At 48.0% G+C, this 19091-nt stretch overlaps 1 protein-coding gene across 1 annotated transcript in view; it reads left to right on the top strand.

Annotated features, from left to right (window-relative positions):
• Positions 1 to 1331: 1331 nt before the first annotated feature.
• NR5A2 (nuclear receptor subfamily 5 group A member 2) overlaps positions 1332 to 19091 on the top strand; it is a 115714-nt gene continuing 97954 nt past the window's right edge. The window contains exons 1-4 of the mRNA XM_044432611.1: positions 1332 to 1543; positions 7894 to 8012; positions 10092 to 10233; positions 14889 to 15538. Coding sequence (XP_044288546.1) covers positions 1462 to 1543; positions 7894 to 8012; positions 10092 to 10233; positions 14889 to 15538 — 993 coding nt within the window. The 5' untranslated portion in view covers positions 1332 to 1461. The remainder of the gene's footprint in view (positions 1544 to 7893; positions 8013 to 10091; positions 10234 to 14888; positions 15539 to 19091) is intronic.

The following is a 19091-nucleotide window of genomic DNA, read 5'->3' as shown; positions in this document are numbered from 1 at the left end:
AAAACACACTTAAGGGGATGCGGAGAGCTGTAGGGTTCAGTTCACACAACTTCTTCCAACCTTGCGCAGGACGGGCCAGGACAAGAGCTTCCTTGGTCTGTCCCTAAACATGGGGAGGGGTGTTGGTGGCATTTGCCCCGGAGCAAAAAGCAGAAACAAACTTTTCCTCTAGGAGCAATCCCTGAGGGCCGAACGCCGGCTCTTTCCCCTCCACGTGGCTCCGGCTTCTCTTGGAGGCGAATTGCAGCTGCTCCCAGCTCCTTAGGCCGGAGGAATCCAACCCGAGGATCCTCTGCGCGCTTGCTCCCTCCGGATCGCGGGCGCCCGCAAGACGGCCAGGCGCGGGCCGCATCCTGCGCCCGTCTTCCCCGGGAGTCAGTCCCGCCGGGGTCGGCCGAACTGCCTTCCCAGCTCGCTGCGGCCGGCGCAGCGGGGCGCGAATGCAACGCGGAGAAGCCCCGGGGTCAAAGACGAACCGACGGGAATTCTCTCGCCCGGGGGAACAATCCGGGAAGTGGAGCAGCTAACGGCGTGGTGGTGGAGGGTGGTGTGTGTTTAACATTAGGAAAGGACGAAGCCCCCGAGAACCGCACGGGTCGACCGAGCCGCAGCTACAGCTCCGTGCGCGCGCCCCCTCCTCATCCCTTTTAAACTAGGAAGAAGAATGAATGGGTCGGTCTCGTTGGACCACCTCACCGGGGAGGGGGTGAGTAGGAGGAGAATGCAAAAGAGGGGAGGGTGGGCTAGAAAAACTGATTGGGCTTCCTCCTCATTGGCTGCACAGGTAATGTCGCGCCCCCCCCCCCAGCTTCCTCTCTCCGCTCCACACGCAAACGGTGGCCCTGAGCTCCCTCCTCTTCGCGCGCTCGCCCTAGCCCCCACCCCCGCCTCCCCCGAGCTGAGGAGCGCCTCTTTCTGCGCACACAAGTGCAGCGGGGCATTTCTTCGGAAGCAGAGTGACTCCGGAGTAGGGGGGCTCGGAAGTGCGCCGCTCTCTCGCTGCGCGCGGGCAGCGGGGAGAGGCGGACGGGGCGAGGGGTCAGGGCGCGGGTAGGCTGGGCAGGTCGCCCTCCTCTCCTCCGCTCCTCCCCGCCGCGCCTTCCCCTTAAGCGGATCTCCAGAAGCGAAGTCCGCGAGAGGCAGAGCGGGCGCTCCATTCCCGCCTGGGGATCGGGGCGCTCGGCGTGCCTGGAGGCTCCACCCCGAGGTCGCCAAGCCCTCCGCGGCGTCCGGCAGCGAGCGGGAAGAGGGCGGCGGCGGCGGCGGCGGCGGCAGCTGCCGATCGCGCCCTCCTCGCAGCGGCAGCCACAGCAACACAGCGGCAGCGGCGGCCGCCGCCTCCTCCCCCGTCGCCGCTTCTCTTCTCAGCCCATCCCTCGCCCGCGCCTCTGCCTGCGCCCAGGTGCCGCCGGAGCGACACGGAGCGCCACCCGGCCCGGCCTGGCCCACGGCCGCCTTGTCATGCTGCCCAAAGTGGAGACGGAAGCCCTGGGACTCGCCCGGTCGAATGGGGAACGGGGGCAGATGCCGGAAAACATGCAAGGTAAGGCGCGCCAGGGAGCGGGCGAGCGGGCGAGCGGAGGAGCGTGAGGTCTCCGTCCGGAAGGCGGGCGGGCGGGCGGGGACCAGCCGAGCTGCCTCTCGCCCGGCGCGCCGGGAGGGCTCCCGGCAGTCTCCTCCCCTCTGGCAACTTTCAGGCTCCCGAAATTGGCGAGGGCGAAAGCTGTGGCAGGCGCGTGGCGAGTTCTCTCCGAGAAGCGCAGTCTGAAGCGTCGGAAAGTCAACGCGCGTGGGTGCGCGCGCGCACGCAGGATTTCCTTGGGAGTTCAGCCGTCCTCGGGTCCTGCTTCTACTTCGGATCCTAAAAGGCCGTGTGCCCTGGGCTTGCCAGGCTGCAAACGGCCGCGGCGCTCAACGCGGCGCGGCTCTCCTGGGGTGTAAGTGCTTTGGAAGCCCATCTACGGTCGGGCTGCTTCCCGAGGCGCGCTGCGGAGAAACTCGGCCCCTGCGTGCGCGCGGGGACTTCTCTCCAAGGAAGTGCGCGGGATGGCTGGGCGGGGGGGCTCCACGCGGGGTTGGCGTGCTGGATCTGGGACTGGATCTGGCGGTGGGTTTGGGCCTGTGTTAGCAAGAGAGGGTGCCAGGAGCCCCTGACGGCTGGACTTGCTGGTCCCGGAGAACAGTCCCAGCTAACCTGGAAGCTGTCGAGCAATCTGCGGGACTTGCATGCATGTCACTGTGTTTGGGATGAGGCCTTAAAATAAAAGTAAGAAGTGGGATCCGCTTCCATTGTGCTTAAGAAGATGCCAGCTTTAGAGTAACACGGAAATCTTCATCAGGCACAATGCCACACAGAACTTTACTTCCACTCTTTCTGCGCCTCTGTATCTCTGAAAGTTGAATGAAGCGTCCGTTTCCTCAGTGAGAGGCTACTCCAAAAGTGTTTTAGAGCTATTATTTACTCCAAACAGTCGCCCATGAAGAAATTCACTGGGTTTTTTAGTCCGATTTCTGCGGGGAAAGGGGGAAGTTGGCAGAAAAACGCACGAGAGATTTGAAAGCGTTCGCCCAGAAATCTCCTCCTTTGGACAGCAGCAACGGGCTGTGATGTCTTTTGGGGAGCGAACTAAACTCCAGGAGGCTGGTGCTGTGCAAACGGAAAGCAAAAAAAATAAATAAATAAGGCAGGGGGAGCCTGTCGTTTCGTCTGTACAGAGTGTCCCTCCAGAGATGCGGAGGCGAAGGGTCTGTCTTGGGAAACTGGGAAGCAAAGGGAAGGTTTTCCTCTCACACAACCCTTTTCCGGGACAGAGTAGATCGCGGTTCCCTTGCAGAGGACCGAATCGTAAGCGGGCGGCCGGGGACGCTCCGTCCAGCCTTTCCGGGGATAAGATTCAGAAGGGCAGCAAGTTGGAGAGGGGCTGGCACAAGTTCTTTCCATGGGGGTCCCGACCTGGATAGAAGGGGATGAAAACGAGTGCTCTGGGGGACAGACGGGCTCCTGGTTCTTCTCCTTTCCCGTGATCCGAACAGGTCCGTGGGGCACCACGTGCGGCCGACCACCGGAGGCTTCAAGGTCGCGCGGGGATCTCCGCGCCTCGCTCCTGCTCTCGCCTTCCATTCTGGAGTCCAGAGCCTAATGAACAGTGTGGCGGGGTGGTCGCCAAGACTTGGCTCTTCCTCCCAAGTAGACCCCCACGGCAGCCAGCCGATCTGGGGGATCTCCTTCCGCAAAGGCTCTCTTTCCCCTCCCCGTCCAGTCCATCCATCCTGGCCGCCTCGCTAAAGCTGCGTTTCTTTCCGCGAAACGCACGTGCCGCGGTTTGCAGTCCCGGGGGGAGCGAGCGCGCGGGGCGGGGGCAGTTAAAAAGGCGCTTGCTGCACAGTCAGCTGCAGGCGACTTCTTCCCGACCATGCGGTGGCCAGAGCACGGGAAGGCCGTCGTAAGAAGCGCCGGGCGCTTCTTGGAGACCGGAGGAGTGCCCAAAAGTTTCTGCAAACAGTCGATCTCAAGCAAACTTTGCAGGAAAGAAATTCGGGTAGACCCGCCGGTGGGTTGCATCCTCCGTGGCAATCTACCCTAAGCCCCATTCACTTCGAAGGATCTACGTATACGTAGGATTAGCATTGGGTAGAACCTGGGGTGGAGGGCTGCTGGCAAGAGGAGGGCAGCGAAAATGGGGAGGGGGGGTTAAAGGCCAGGGAAATGGCCTTCAGAGAAAGTGCTGCGGAAGAACTAGGAGCTCCCCTCAGACCAGCTTGGTAACGCGGGGGCGGGGGGGATTTTGCAGGTGATCTTTCTCTTGCATCTTCAAGGCGAGGGGGAGGGATCCCTGGGGACTCGAGCGGCGCGTCCCATTCATAACGCTGCTTCCCAGCTGGGTGTGTGTGAGAGGGGTTTCTTCCCAGTTGAAATAGTGATCGATCGATCTTAGCAGGGAACTCGAGGGTGACTCTGGGATCCGCTTGAGTCACCCCTCCCCATAACCCTCCGTACTCTGGAGGCCTGAGCAGCCCTGGAGCGGGAGCCCCGAGGCGTTTTGGCCGGAAAGTTGCTCAGGACGCTCGCAAGGGAGCAAAGCCCACTGAGCTCAGTTGGAACCAAGACTGGCCTACTCAGAGGTTAGCCTCAGGCGAGTCCGATTGGGTTTACTCCCTACCAAGAGGGTTGGTTGCTTTAGGACTGCGGCCTCGGTGGACCGTCTTCAAGGCTTGCAGGCTGGCGCGCGTCAAGGCGCAGCGGACTCATTTCTGCGCGCTGCGATCGCGCCCGACGTTTATTTAACTTGGACGTCGGTTCCTTGAAAATCAGCGCCTCCAAGGCGACGTGTTTACGGCGGGGTGTTTATCAAGTCCCATCGACACAGGCGTGCTGCTCTTAAACACATCACGGTATCTGGCATGACTTCACCAAGTAATTGAATTACTGGAGGGAAATCGCCTCGGGGCGTGGAAGTCGGGGAAGTCCTTCCCCATGTGTGGGTTTGAGCTCAGGTGGCCCCTGGAGAAGGGGGCTGACTTGGGGTGCCTTGAGCAAGGGCAGAGGGTTGTTGGTTATGTAATGCGCTGCTGTTGCTGCTTCGGTGCTCACAGAAAGGCGTTCGTGGGAGCTTCTGCCTCGCCGAGGCAAAAGGACTGACCAGGCCTTGGACACTGGGCACCGTGGCTCTTTCATGAAGGGGAGGGGGCGTTCCTGCTCTCCTTGGGCCCTAAAAATGTCTCTGGATCGAGATGCCAAAGGTCCCTCGCGCACTTTTGCAAGCGCAATTGCGCTCTCACAGAGCCGTCAGAGGATTAACAGTCCCCCCTACACACAGAGACACATTCTCTCTCTCTCTCTCTCTCTCTCTCTCTCTCTCTCTCTCTCTCCCCCTCTCTCCAAAGACTGGCCTCCAAAATCGCCAGCAGCAGCCTGTGTGCTCCGGCTTAACTGGGACATGGATCGCACAGAAATCCCAGGTTGGCGAGAGGGTCGGAGGCTGGAAGCGTGTGTCCTCTTTCGGAGAGCACGATTTGGAAACTGAAAGGGGGTGGAAGCAGAGGGGAACCCCAGCTGATAGTCACCTCCTGGATGGAGGGGTCCTCCGCCTCGAAGTTGCTGCCCTGCGACCCTCAGATCGTCCCTACACCACATGAGGCAGGGCCTGCCAGACCCCTCGTGGGCCACGAGTTTCCCTATTATTGTTATCATTATTAATAATAATAATCCTACCTGCAACAGGCAAAGTAAAGCGCGAAGCCATGCGCCCATCTTTTCGTCTTTCTATCCATGCCATTTCAGCACTAGCCGGAACTCTCAAGCGACGAAGAGGCCGGGCCGAGGTGCAGCGTGGAAGGCGCACGCAGAAAGGAGCTGGCGGGGAGAAAGTTTTTCAGCTAGAAAGCTGACTTCCAGAGCCCTTTCTTTATTTCCCTTCTGTGGCTTCTCTCAGATTGGGAAAAAGGCGTGGGGAGGTCGCAAGACAAGTTTTCGTTTTCTAACAGCGCAATCATTCCTCTGTAGGTCTATCCAGAGGGAAGTGTCCAAATCGTGTAGGACTGGCTACACAAGTCGTTTGGGATTCTTGAATCAGCTGCAAAGCTGGGCTGTGTGAATTCGGTGAGGGGTGTGCGAGAGACAGAGAGAGAGAATGAGGGGGATATTGTTATTCCCCAACCTTCTTTAGCAAGATTGCAAAGCAGAGCAAGTGGCCCATGCGAAGGCCACTTGCTCTTGCACCGCCTGGCCCTCGCAACGATTCGGGGCTGCCGTGGAGTTGCCCATCTATTCCAGCCGAGGAGGGAGAGACCTCAGGGCCATGGCTCGGGGGAGGAGATGCTTTGCACAGAGCAGGCCGTAGGTTCGATTCCCGGCAGTGCATCTCCGGGTAGGGGGTGGGGGGACTCTCGCGAGCCGGGAGTGCCGCCGCCAGCCACCATCCCCAGCTCTGGGCTGGCTGGAGCAAGGGTCAGCCTCGGCACAGAGCGGCGTCCTCGGTGGCCTTCGCCGGCATCCAGGCCTTGCCTGCTCTCCTGGAGCGGCTCGGTGGCGTCCCGTCTGTCGCGCCCTGTCAATTTCACTTCCCACTTTCTGGAGAAGAAAGGGAGGGGGATGTGATGCTTCCTCGGCTCCCTCCTGGCCAAGGAGTCTGGCTGGGGAGAAGCCTTTTGCGAAAGGCTTCGTGCACGCCACCCGCTGCAGGGGATCCCCCCCCCAACACTCACACACACGCACACAGCCCACATCTCCGGCTCCCTCGGCCTGACCACAAAACAAAACGCACAACTCTCAGTGAAGCACGATTTTAGTTCTCCCCACTTCGGGCATCTTTCCCCCACCCCACCGCACCCATCCATCCCTCCCCTTCCCAACACCAACAGAGCATTTCGGACGTTGCTTAAAACACTCTTCTGGGCTCATGCTCCGGGCGGCCGCTTCTTTACGTACACGATGGTGGATCTGGAGCAAAGAGGTGGGAGGCAGCGCTCGTGGGAACGGGGGAGGGAGACGTCATTTCTTTTCCGCGATCTGCTGACTGGGCTTTGGGGGGTGGGAGTTCCATGGCAGCCCCCACCTCGGCAGCCACCTTTGCAGCTCTGCACCCCTCCGCGCCCGGGTCCAGGAGAACATTTCTCTGCCTGCGCTCCCAGCGCGGGGTCCCTGTGCGTCTGGACGAGAGTCGGCCCTCAAAAGATCCGCTGCATTTTCGCCTTAGGTAGCCTGGAAGTGGTTGAAGGGAGGGACCGGGCGCGGGGGCGGCGGCGAGATCTCAGACCGGCAGATTTTCCTGTTTGTGTTGCAGGCATCAAGATTTTTTTTCCTTGAGCCGGTGCGACACTGATTCCCTCCTTCCCGCTCCAGGAAACTGGCTCACTCGTGAGACTCTGCCCCTAAATCTGCTGGTATTTTTTTTTTTTTTCCTTGGGTTTAATTCTTACGATTAGTAGGACAGGAATTTCCCTGAAGGATCCTCTTTGCCACTGAGAAGAAGAGGGTCCCTTTTAAAGCACGCACCCGTCCTCATGTTTGTCTTAGAGTTTGGTTCCTTCTTTTAGTTCCCAGCGTGCGAAAGAGTTTGGAAGAAAAACTCCATACAGGGGAGCAGGGTCGGATCCGTGTCGAAGGCTGAGCGGCTCACTGACTCTGAGCGATTCCGGCGTAAAGTAGAAGCGTTTGGTCGGAAGAATGGATTTTTAGACAAGCTTTTGGGGATGCTATGATTTGGAGCTACTTAAAAAGAAAAAAAAAATAAAGTTCTGTTGGAGACATTGATTTTCGACTCAGGCTACTGGCTTTGTAAAGTTTGGAAGGAGGTTAGGTAAATATGAGAGAGAGAATTGTTACAGTAACGCAGAACTTTGGAAGCAGAGGTGGAAGTGATGTTACTATTTAAGCAGGTTTTCGACTTTTTACACATTTTCTTACGCGTTTTTCATTAAAAACATTAAACCGAAATGTTGTTTGCCTGTTACAAATACAGTGGCGGATGCTAAGTTGAATAACAAACCTTGAATAATAAACTGAACAACTGTAAGGCTACAGCCCCTGCACACCGTTTTTGGATGCATGCTGCCGTGAACATTGGGGGATTACTTGTGAGTAAATATGCATAGGAAATGCTTTGGGAAATAAGACGTTTTGGCCACCCAGGTGCACGCTTTATTTTCCTAAATGAAATCTGGAAGAAAAAAGAAGTCTGGCTCAGTCATTCAAATCTATTGGGTGTTGCTGTTGATTCAAACTAATATTTACCTACTTTGAGTGTTTAAAGTGAGTGGGGACAGGAACTATGCCTGGCCAGCGAATTGTTTCTCTAGCTCAGAAGCAATGGATCAAAGTTTGAGATGATAGAAACATTTGCATATGTTCTCATGGGGTATTATTCCCCTCACCTTTACTTTCTTGTTTTCCAGTGTCTCAGTTTAAAATGGTGAATTACTCCTATGATGAAGACCTTGAAGAATTGTGTCCAGTCTGTGGAGATAAAGTCTCTGGGTATCACTATGGACTACTTACCTGTGAAAGCTGCAAGGTTTTGTACAATTTATTTTATGGGAAGAGGGATTGAAAACTCTATCAAAGCATGCTGGATGGTCCTATTTCTGACTCTTTTGATGGGGATAGAATGTTATGAATAAATCAAAACTTTCTTCTAGGAAGACAGGAATTTTGTAAAGAGCAGGAAATGTCTCTTTTTAAGCCAGGGAAAGAAAAACTCACCGGGTGTTCTGGATAGGGTAGCTATATTTACTGCCTTTAAATATTTGGTTGTCGTGAAGAGATGCAGTTGTAGAAGGGCTTTCGTTCCCAGCTGTCCTCAATATTGATTTTAGTTGATTTATATACATTGAGTATTATTGTTCCTGTATCTTGTCCCTGATAAATTCCAGGGCTACAGAATTGAAGGCTACTGTTTCAGGTTTTTCATCTTTCAGAATGCAAATGTAAATTTCTCTTGTAATTCTTTTTATGTTTACACACTCACACACACGTGCAATTACACACGAGCACACAGAGATGCACACATTTTATGTCAATATTTATTTAGAAGGTTATCAAGTAGAAATCAGTCAAATGATTGTTAAACATCATACGTCACTATGCAAAAGAGTTTTGCACTTGGATTTCATTTTTATGCATATGTGCCCTGGGCCTCAAATTAGAGTCCAGTTCTGTGCAACTAGTCATGTAAAGGGGAGACAGAAAGGGAGAGAGAGATTCTTAAAATAATGATATTTTTAGAAAGAATTCTTCTGGTGGTCTGAAAATTAAATGTTTGTAAAACAGGCTTTTTGGTGCTATTCTGTGTACCAGTGTAATAGGATTTAAAATACTTTATTATTTTAAATTCCTTAACCCTATCCAATTTTTGGACTATACAGAAATCTTTCTGCAATAGCAGCTAGTCCCAGTGAATGGTTAATCAGAAGAAAGACCATTCTCAGTTCAGTGGCATAGAACACAATTCTATGAATGTCTACAAAGAAGTAAGTTCCACTGAGTTCAATAGAACTTACTCCCAGATAATTGGGTGTAGGATAACATCTTTATTCCTGAAGTAAGTGTGCAGAAGGTTCTAGTTTAATTGTCCATTATGAATTGTTTTCATATGTACCATAATGAGACATGGCAGTCATTCCAGAACAGATTAGGATCTTTAAAGTCCTCATTCATAGCTACAACAATTAATAGAACAACAGCAGTAGACCAACCACTTCGCAAATTAACAGTTACAACAAAAATTGCTGCTTCTTTTGTATTATATATATTGCATTTATACCCTACCTTTCTTCCTCCTACAAGGAACTCAAGGTGGCTTGCAAGGTTCTTCTCTTGTCCATTTTATCCTTACAACAACAATCCTGGGAAGTAGGTTAGGCTGAGAGTCAGTGACTGCCCCAGAGCTCCATGGATGAGTGGGGACTAGAATCCAGAACTCCTGTGTCTCAGACACAGTCTAGCCACCAGGACACATGGGCCGTCTAAATGTAGAATTTAACTGCAATGTTCTAAATTAAGATAGCAAGGAAAAAGTTGATAACAGAGAGAGCTATGGAAGATAAGGACAAGAGCAACTGTCCAGGCAGGCACAATGACAAGCATGGGCAGGGGAAATATGTGTACACATAGCTGTGCTTTCTTTAAGGTGAGGAATAAGGGCTTAAGCCTCAAATACCCTGTGCGTGGCTTCCTCCCACCTTTTGTGGGATTTCTTCAGAATTCTACATCTAGTCACTCATATATGTAAAGCTGAAAGTAATTTCCATTCTTTCTACAGGGTTAATTTCATTTTCTAGAGAATATGTGATAGACTATTTATCAACTGATGTTGGTAGATATGCAGTAAGGAAGTCTCTATAGGCTCTGGTGTAAGTCAACAGTAGTGCAGGCTAGGCTGCAGTCTAGGCTGTGGAAACTCCTGTCTGTGGCCTAGTGGGTCTCTGTGGGACTGGAGGGGGTAATCCGGAATCAGGCCTGCTATTTCGCAAGGGCTCCATTGGCATAATGACTGTAGAGCAGTGGGCTTGGTGAAGGTTTGTGAAATGTGAAAGGATCTTCTGGAATGAGCCATCCATGCAAAATGGGTGAATGTTTTGTGTCTACTTTGCAGGGATTCTTTAAGCGAACCGTCCAGAACAACAAAAGGTACACGTGCATAGAAAATCAAAGCTGCCAGATTGACAAAACTCAAAGAAAGCGTTGCCCTTACTGTCGGTTTCAGAAATGTCTCAGTGTTGGAATGAAGTTGGAAGGTAAGGCATGAAGGTGTTCCTCTACACTATAAAAAGCAGCACATCTGCATGCTCCACCTTGCATATTATGTAGACTATATTATGTCAAGTTGTTTGATAAGGCTGCAATTCTATCTTACCAGAGTCAGTGGGACCAACTTCTGAATTGCCGTGCATAGGAATGGACTGAGCATTGCTGCCATGGGTGCCTAATGCCCGGGTTATGACCTGTTTGGCTTGCCAGGACTGCTGATGTATGTGGTCCTTTAGTCATCCTTTCGTACGCAAGGGCTCCCTTGTTATATTTGCTGCTGTTGTACTTGCGGGCTACCTTAAATGTAAGCATTACAGAAATGGCAGATCCGGAGGTGTAACTCTACAGTTACAGCATCCTGAAAGAATGTGAAGCAGTTGAGCTAAGCCTAGACATTCAGACCCATAGAACTGATTCTTTTAATCAAGCAAAACTAAATCAAAAATAGATATAATGAATTATTGACGGGGAGGCTGATAAACTGTTTCTACGGTAGCCATTCCTGCTATGTTTGAAAGTGTGGAATAAGATAAGATGGAGGAGGAGATGTAAGCTGCCTTGAGCCCTTTGTAGGAAAAAGGCAGGATATAAATTGAAAAATAAATAAATAAATACAAAACAGCACTAGAAGGCTAATAGATTGGGTATTTTTCTCATGCTTAATTGGCCATCCTTAGAATCCTATGTAACCTTTTGAATGGAAAGATTGTGCAACTCGTCTTATCATTGACAAACCAAAGATTGACTAGCATTTGTTTGGTTGTTCCAGTAGAACTGGTTACATATAAGAGAACTAAAATGTTCTGTGTCAGATTTTCAGATTTCTCTAAATGATATGACTTTAGCATATTCTAGTCTACAGAATTTGCAGGATTCAAAATTCTGGTTAAGAAAGACTGCCATTTTCCCCCCTCTAACTTCTAAGTTTACACTGAAACTTCAGCAGTACAGTCTGAGTAAATATAGAAATGGGCGATTTGGGTAAGCCACCCATGCAGGGCAAGATTTGCAGGATGCATTAATTTACTGATAATAAATTGGCATTTAGTTGTCTGGAAATGTGTGAGCACCTTTACACCAAGAACTCAAGTTAACTCAGAAATGAAATACAGGGAGATTCTTAATGGCTTGCCTCTAAAACACACACAGAGAAAGTTGCAATGGATAATGTTATCATAAAGTTTTGACAATTGTTTGCAGGGTACAGTTTGCCCTAAACAGATGTTGAGTGACATGTTTAATACTCAACGTATTTATTTAGTCCTACACTTATTGCATTTTGGGAAATATCAGTCTACTAAGAGCTCTTTCTTTGTGTAATTTGCCAATGCAAATATTACAGGAATGATGTGTGTAATTTTGTTGCAGATTCCAAAGTTTGTTTTGCTTTGTTTTTTATGTATAAAGCATTTCAGTTGCTGGTTTTCTTCACTGGTGTTTTAACAGTGAAATCATAAATGGAGAAAGGGAGAAAGTTCCACTGAAATAAGTGAGAATTTCTACTGAGTAAATATGTTTAGGATTCTACCATATATGATTTTGAGCTTTGCAAGATGCAAGTGGATTAGGGACAATCACTGCATTTTAATAACTTCAAGCTTTAAGTTAAGAGATTAATAAAAGCTGGAGTTGATAGATGGTATGGACTAATATTAATTTGTGTGCCCAAAGTCTTAAAACAGGCGTGTTTATCTTTAAGGCTATGTTGGTTCTGAAATGAATGCCAAATATTTGTTCATCACACAACAGCGTAATTCCCAAGCTATCCCAGACTTTTTACATAGCTCAGAAAAACACCAATATTGGTGTTTTTGTAATATGACAATTTATTTAAATATAATTGATGGATTGATTTGTCACTTACTCAACAAAAGGCAAATTACCTACTTTTCCCCATCAGATTCCCAGGGTTAAAGGATCTTTTTGAAAATTCTCCTTGAGAATACTCCCCACCCATTACAAGAGGAGGTCTTGATAATAGTTTTAGGTTCAAAATAGCTACCATAATTAGTGCATTATTCTTACTGTTTTGTTTTGTTTTTTACTCTATAAAAGATCACTTAAATGTGATCCAAAGAGAAGGCAGTTGATCTGCTTGCATTGCAGTGACACTTTGGAGATTTACTGACACCACAAGTTATTTAAGAACAGTGTTGGAAATAATGGCTATAATCAAACAAAGCACTTCTTGGTATACATGAGGAAATATCCCATTTTCCCTTATGGATGCAGCCTTTTCCTGTACATTGAATTCTGCTCTGGAAGCCCCAGGTTGTTTTGGAAGGCTCCAAGGGCTGATCTTCAAAAGCTTTGGTGTTCACAAAAAAAAAAAAAAAGAGTAAATAGACCCTGAATGCCAGTTCCCTGCCAAATCATTATTTTATTCATCTGCCTCTCCTATCGCTAAAACTCCTTATAAAGCTGATCAACAAGGAAAGAATTCAGTTTGCAGCATTTGAACATGTACGCCACCTCTAGTATTCCTGAAAATACACATGCATCAGGAATACTAGAGGTCTCATTAAATCACAGCATCAGTGCATCTGATTTCACAAAAGTGAAGCAATCATAAATGCACTATCAGGGTTTAATGGTGGTTTTTTGAATGGACACAGCCACCATTAAAAAAAAGGTGGGGTGTATCACTGTTACATGTCAGTAAACCTTCCGAATTATGTGTAGAATTTTAGTGGACCCATTTGAAGACACATTTGATGGGTTTCTGGCAATCTTTTCTTTAAAGACAAAACCTGACCCTATTGCTGCTCTGCTGTGTTCTCATAACCCAACTTCCCCTTTACTATCAGAAAAATAGGAAGACAGGCATGCTCCTGATAGCATAAATGCCCATGACATTTATATGGATGTTTGTTTGATTGTGATGCATGGTCTTAAATTCGAGTTCATAAATTACAGTTTAGGCTGAAATCATTAATTGTTAACACATCTTTATGATAATGTATGGCCCTCTGTGTACCTAGGACTTTCTAATACATTTTTAATGGCACACTAATCCTGAAGATAAAAGGTTAGGAACATCACCTCCAGCCATCTCAGCGTGTCACCAAGCCGACAAAGGCTCTTCTTGCTATCTGACGGCCAGTGGGAAGAAGAGGCTTGGGGGAGCCTTCCTGCCACGGCTTTCAAAAATAGGCTCTGGCAACATGCTGCTGTGACAAGAGACCACCACTCTGCTCCTCAAGGCAGTGGTTGCAGTGGGTTTTCTTGGTTTCTTCCCCATCCTAATTCAGTTATGAGCTGAATGGGATCAGCAGTTGCAGGTTCCGTGCATCTTTGCTGTAGATGACACCAGGCTGTTTGGACCTCTCTGGGGAAACCTCTCCTAAAGCAGAATATAAACAAAGTGTTCTTGGAACAGTTATAGCTAATGTGAAATAAAAGGCAACTAAATAACAGTATTGGCAGTAGCTTTTATTTGTTCCCATCCCACCCAGCCAGAACATCTGTGAACATCTGCAATTTTCGAACAGTGTAGGTCCTGAGAATTTAGCAGTTGCCTTGAAATAGCATCCCTTTAGTGGGCTAAGTATATTAATTAATGAACATTTTAAAATGTGGTTCTTAAAAGGACAGGGCACAAGCTAGCCAACATTAAGCACCTTGAGTCCTACTGATTTTGGTGGAAGTACTGCATGTGTTTAACTCACTTCTGCTGGAATTATTGAGGACTTTAAAGTGCTCAATTTTGACTGGAACATGCCCATTGGCTTTCCCTACCCCTACTTTGGAATAAAGAACACCTGATCAATCAAAATTTCTCTCTTCCACCACCAGTCCACAACCTACACAGATACATACACATAATTTTGCTTATATCATGCCCTCTGGGAGATTCCAGGGTAGTTTACGAAAATGTTTTAAAATTTGCAATAAAACAAATTAAAGCAAGGCAAGATTAAAGCAAGAGCATTAAAACATCACAATACAAAGGGGTACTATAAGCACATCTAGTAGATTTAAAAACAATGTACAAATGATTTAAACACCTCAGAAATAAAAGAACTTGCCTGGCACTGAAATGATGCCATAGCAGGGACCAGTGAGATGCTGGGTAAGAGTATTCCACAGCCACACGGCCAAGTAGCTTTTTCTCCTGTACCACCTGCCATGGGACCCACAGCATAGCAGGCACAAGAGGAAACAGGCGGTGCTTCTGGTCTTCTGCTTCCAGGCCAGGTGAAGGACTTTAATGATCAAACCTTCCCCTTCGCACTGAGTCACGAAACAAGCTGGGAACCAAAGCTGAGGTGTGATGTGACCCTAAACCCAATGTCCCCAATGCCTCCTTCCTGCTTTCTTTGGGACTAACCACACTTTCAGGACAGGTTTCAGAGGTAGCCTGCATGCACAGTAAGGTAAGTTGCCAGGGCATGGATCACTGCGGCCAGCCTATTTCTGTCCAGGTACAGTCACAGTTGCAGCACCAGACTAAGCTGGCAGAAGATGTTCCACTGGCACAGGTAGCTCAAAGAGCACTCACAGACTGTGAGCTTGGTCCTTCAGGGAGTTCCTCCCCCAGGGAGGTGACCTTCTAAAGATGACCCTAAATTTAAGCAAGCTGGATTCACTTCACACGCATGCCCCAGTTTTAATGCCTATGTTTTTCTCCCTCCACCTCCAGCTGTGAGAGCTGACCGAATGCGTGGGGGTCGAAACAAGTTTGGACCAATGTACAAGAGGGACAGGGCACTGAAGCAGCAGAAGAAAGCTCTCATCCGAGCAAATGGACTCAAGTTGGAAGCCATGACTCAGGTGATTCAAGCAATGCCTACCGACCTGACAATATCCTCCGCCATCCAGAATATCCATTCTGCCTCCAAGGGCCTACCTCTGAACCACACCGCCTTGCCTCCCACAGACTATGACCGGAGCCCCTTTGTGACCTCTCCAATTAGCATGACAATGCCACCCCACGGCAGCCTACAAGGTTACCAGGCCTACGGCCACTTTCCGAACCGCGCAATCAAGTCCGAGTACCCCGATCCATACACTAGCTCCCCCGAGTCAATTATGGGCTACTCGTACATGGATGGTTACCATCAGACAAGCTCACCAGCAAGTATTCCTCATCTGATATTGGAACTCCTGAAGTGTGAGCCAGATGAGCCGCAGGTCCAGGCGAAGATCATGGCATACCTGCAGCAGGAGCAAGCCAACAGGAGCAAACATGAGAAGCTCAACACCTTTGGGCTTATGTGTAAAATGGCTGACCAAACCCTGTTCTCGATTGTCGAGTGGGCCAGGAGTAGCATCTTCTTCCGAGAACTTAAGGTACAACATAAGATTGTTTTACATGACATGATAATGAAATGTAAGTCAGAGCTTGGTAAATTTACCCAGCCTGGTAAATTCTTTTCCCCTTCAGTTCCCTTTTTCAGAGGATTGCACCAAAATAGGCAAATTTCTCCATAAATAGAAAACATTTAAGAAGACAATTCTAATATGGGAAACACTCAACTTCCCAATCCATCCAGGGCCAGTTCTTAAAAATCTGGATGGAAGTCCCTGTGTACTCAACTGGGTTATTGTTGAGATGAAGTTAAGGAGCAGGTCCAGGGCAATCTTGCCAATGGGCCCATCTGGAGTGTGGTCTCTTGGCTACTGCCCAACCAGGTCTACCCTTGAGACTGGCCTTTGCTCTTCTTTTGTAGAATCCTTGCTCATTTGCCTGTCCTCAAGAATTGCAGAGATACGAAGCAGAAGAAGGGAAGCAGGGGAGTGATACAAAGAAACACAAAAAGACCGTATCATAGGCAAGGTATCTTAGCATCAGAGGACTGGGGGAAAGGGATTGCACAGGGAGACCTTGGTGTTTGATGTGAGGAATGAGCTGCGGGCACTTTGCTCACTGGCTGCAGAGTTCACTGAAAGAAAGGACTGTGGGTATAAGTTAATTGCTTGAGCTGGCATCAGTCATTCTTGAGATCAGAGAGAACTGGCATGGAAGGACATTGGACCCAAGACTGTCAAGCTATGGTGCAGCATAGGATATATAAACACATCGCCTAGTTTCTTGAAATGTCCGAGGCATTTCAGATCTGCAGTGTTCTGAAATAAGGGTCATTCTTTGAGTTAGTGGAACATTGGTTTCGATTTCAAGAGGTTCTCCACTAGATACTCTGAGCAAGTAAATTTATAGCTAGCAGAATAGCAATGGCTGTGCTAATTAAGGATAACTTCATATTGGGCTCTGAGTGCCCCAAAAGACAATAGACCCATTTCTTCCAAAACTAATTTTAAAAAATCAATTGGCTTGGAGCAGCAAACTAATAAAGAGGGCAGCAAAGCTGAACATTTTGCTGTCATTTGCTCAAGAATGGAGTTGATGCACAAAAGTAAGAAGAAGGCCTGAAAGAACTGGGTATTTCTAGACTATGGAAAGAAATAATGTAGGATGGTATACGACAGTAGCTTTGAAGAAAGAAGATGGGGAAATGTCAGTTTTGCCTCTTTTTTACTTACTGCATTTATGTATTTCCAAACTGGCAAATGCCCCTGCAGCAGTTTCCATTCATAAAAAACACTTCTGTCTATAACACGTATCACAGGAAAATTGCAATCAATGCAATAATATAGCCAATGAAAAAATTAAAAGATATGAAGAACATTAACAATATTAAAGAATCAACAGTAAACCTGATAATAAGGACAGGAAATTAAATATGAAATGTCTGATGAAAGAGGAAAGACTTAGTAGATATTTATATAATGAAGGTGCCAGGCGGATCCCCCAGGGAAGGGCACACAAGTAGGGAGCCCGTACAGAGAAGGCTGTAACCCAAGAGGAGCCCAACACACCATTCTGGGAGTTGGGTGTCAGAGATGCATCTCCAAATAAGACTTCACCAGTTATGGAAGACAAGGTTATACCTATAATTGTGTCCTGGGACATTTTAGATTGCAACTCACATTAACCCTGGCCATTGGCCATGATAACTAGGATGGGTGGTAATCTGAGACATCTGCCAAGGGCTGCTTTAATTCTGAGGATGTAGCTTTCATTCCAGAAACAGAATATGTGTATGTGAGGTTGGGGGAGAACAAGCTGCAAAGACCCCCCACCCCATCCATGGAAGTGGGTGTCTGGGCAGGAGAGGATGTGGTGTGTTCTTTCCCAGAAGGTTTCCAAGGAAAGTTGCAAAAGTGTTGCCCGATGACATCAGTATAAAGCACAACCTGTCCTAGGTCAAAGAACTAGAACAGGTGACCCTTTGGAACTCTTTTCATTTGGATAATCATCCACTCTAAAATATTACCATGTGTTGACTGTGCCACACTTCAAGGGGGAGGAGATCAGGGAGGCCAACTCCTGATTTCACTTTTGGGTCACCTGTTATTACCAAGAGGTAGATTTCTTGTTTTGTGTAATCATAATAGCATTCCCAGGCTTGAGAACTGTTCTGTAGTAGAATCCAGTGGTGCGTTTATTCATATATTTGTTAGATAGTTTTATTCCATCCCTCCATTAAAAAAATCCTAAAGCAGTGTACAGAGAAAGGCATGTGTGTGTGAGAGAGAGAGAGAGAGAATGAGAGAGAGAGAGAACTGGCTAGGAAGCGCTATAACGAATATGCAAAGCTGAACAATCAAATGAACACAAGACCTTAAGAAGCAGCAAGACCTTAAGAAGCCAGATTAAAACAATCAATAGAACTAAAATGATGACTAAATGCCAGGCAGAATAAGGTCTTTGCCTGGTGCTAGAAGAACAACATGTAGGCACCAGGCAGACTGTCTGCAAAGAGCAGACAGTTGGGGTGCCACCAAGGAGAAGGCAGCTGGAATTAAGGATTTTATAGAATTTCATTTGCTTCACATTTTAAAGCAATCAACCTAATTCGCACTTCCTGGACTAATATGTGTATTGGAATGCAATTATCCTGCAGATTGCACACTCCTCTGAATTTTTCAGTGCCGTTGTCAGCTCAAAAATGTGTACAAAATGCATTTTGGTAGGAAATGCATTCCATTTAAATGCAAAAATCCATGCATTTTTTAAAAAGGCAAACTTGCACAAAATGGAGTGGAACAAAATTATAACTGAATACATAGGAAACTGCATAGTTTCTGGAAGTAGTCTAATCTGTCCGTCCTATTTTTGAATTGAGCCCAGAATCAAGTCAGGACCCAGTAGGTTCCAATGCCTGTTCCTACTTAATAATCTAGCTGCTGCATTCAGAACAGTTTCTGAACCATCTTCAAAGTGAGCCGCGCACAGAAGTGCATTGCAATAGCATCTTGCAATGGTCTAACTTGGAGGTTGCCACAGCATGGAACACCAAGGCTAGGCTGACTCTCTCCAGATAAATTCACCTCATGCTGGACTCTACCATTTCAGATTACAGGAGGTGACATCATATTAATTATCTGACCTCACCCTGCCATAAAAAGTTCACAGCATGTGGTAAATTAGCACACTGGGGAGATTGTGAAAATCTATTCTTCTGATGTATTAGTTTACTATTTTCTGGGAGATTTCTCTGGTCTCCTGCTTCCAAAACAAATCCTGTGACACTTCCCTTCACAGCTTAAGGTGGCACAATCCAGAATGTTACCTCTTCAGTTTACCACAAGGGTGGGCACCAAAGGTTGGCTGGGCTGCACAACTCACTGCAAACAAACTTGGCCACACCTCATTCTGTGCCACTACAATGCTGAACATGCAGCCAAAATTCAGCAGAAGCAAAGAAAAAGACAAGTGGTGATCGTTCTTGAAAACATAGTGAGTGGTGACTGCGTGTCTTGTTTGGAAGCAAAAAGACTCCTGGAAGTCTTGGGAGACTTCCAGGGATGTGATTTTGCTTCCAAAGAAGGGGCTGTTCTT

The sequence above is a fragment of the Varanus komodoensis genome, unplaced genomic scaffold, assembly GCF_004798865.1.
Source record: "Varanus komodoensis strain SLA01 unplaced genomic scaffold, ASM479886v1 scaffold24, whole genome shotgun sequence".
Classification (NCBI taxonomy): Eukaryota; Metazoa; Chordata; class Lepidosauria; order Squamata; family Varanidae; genus Varanus; species Varanus komodoensis.
Note: the sequence above shows the minus strand (reverse complement) of the source record. Positions and strands in the feature narration are given on the sequence as shown.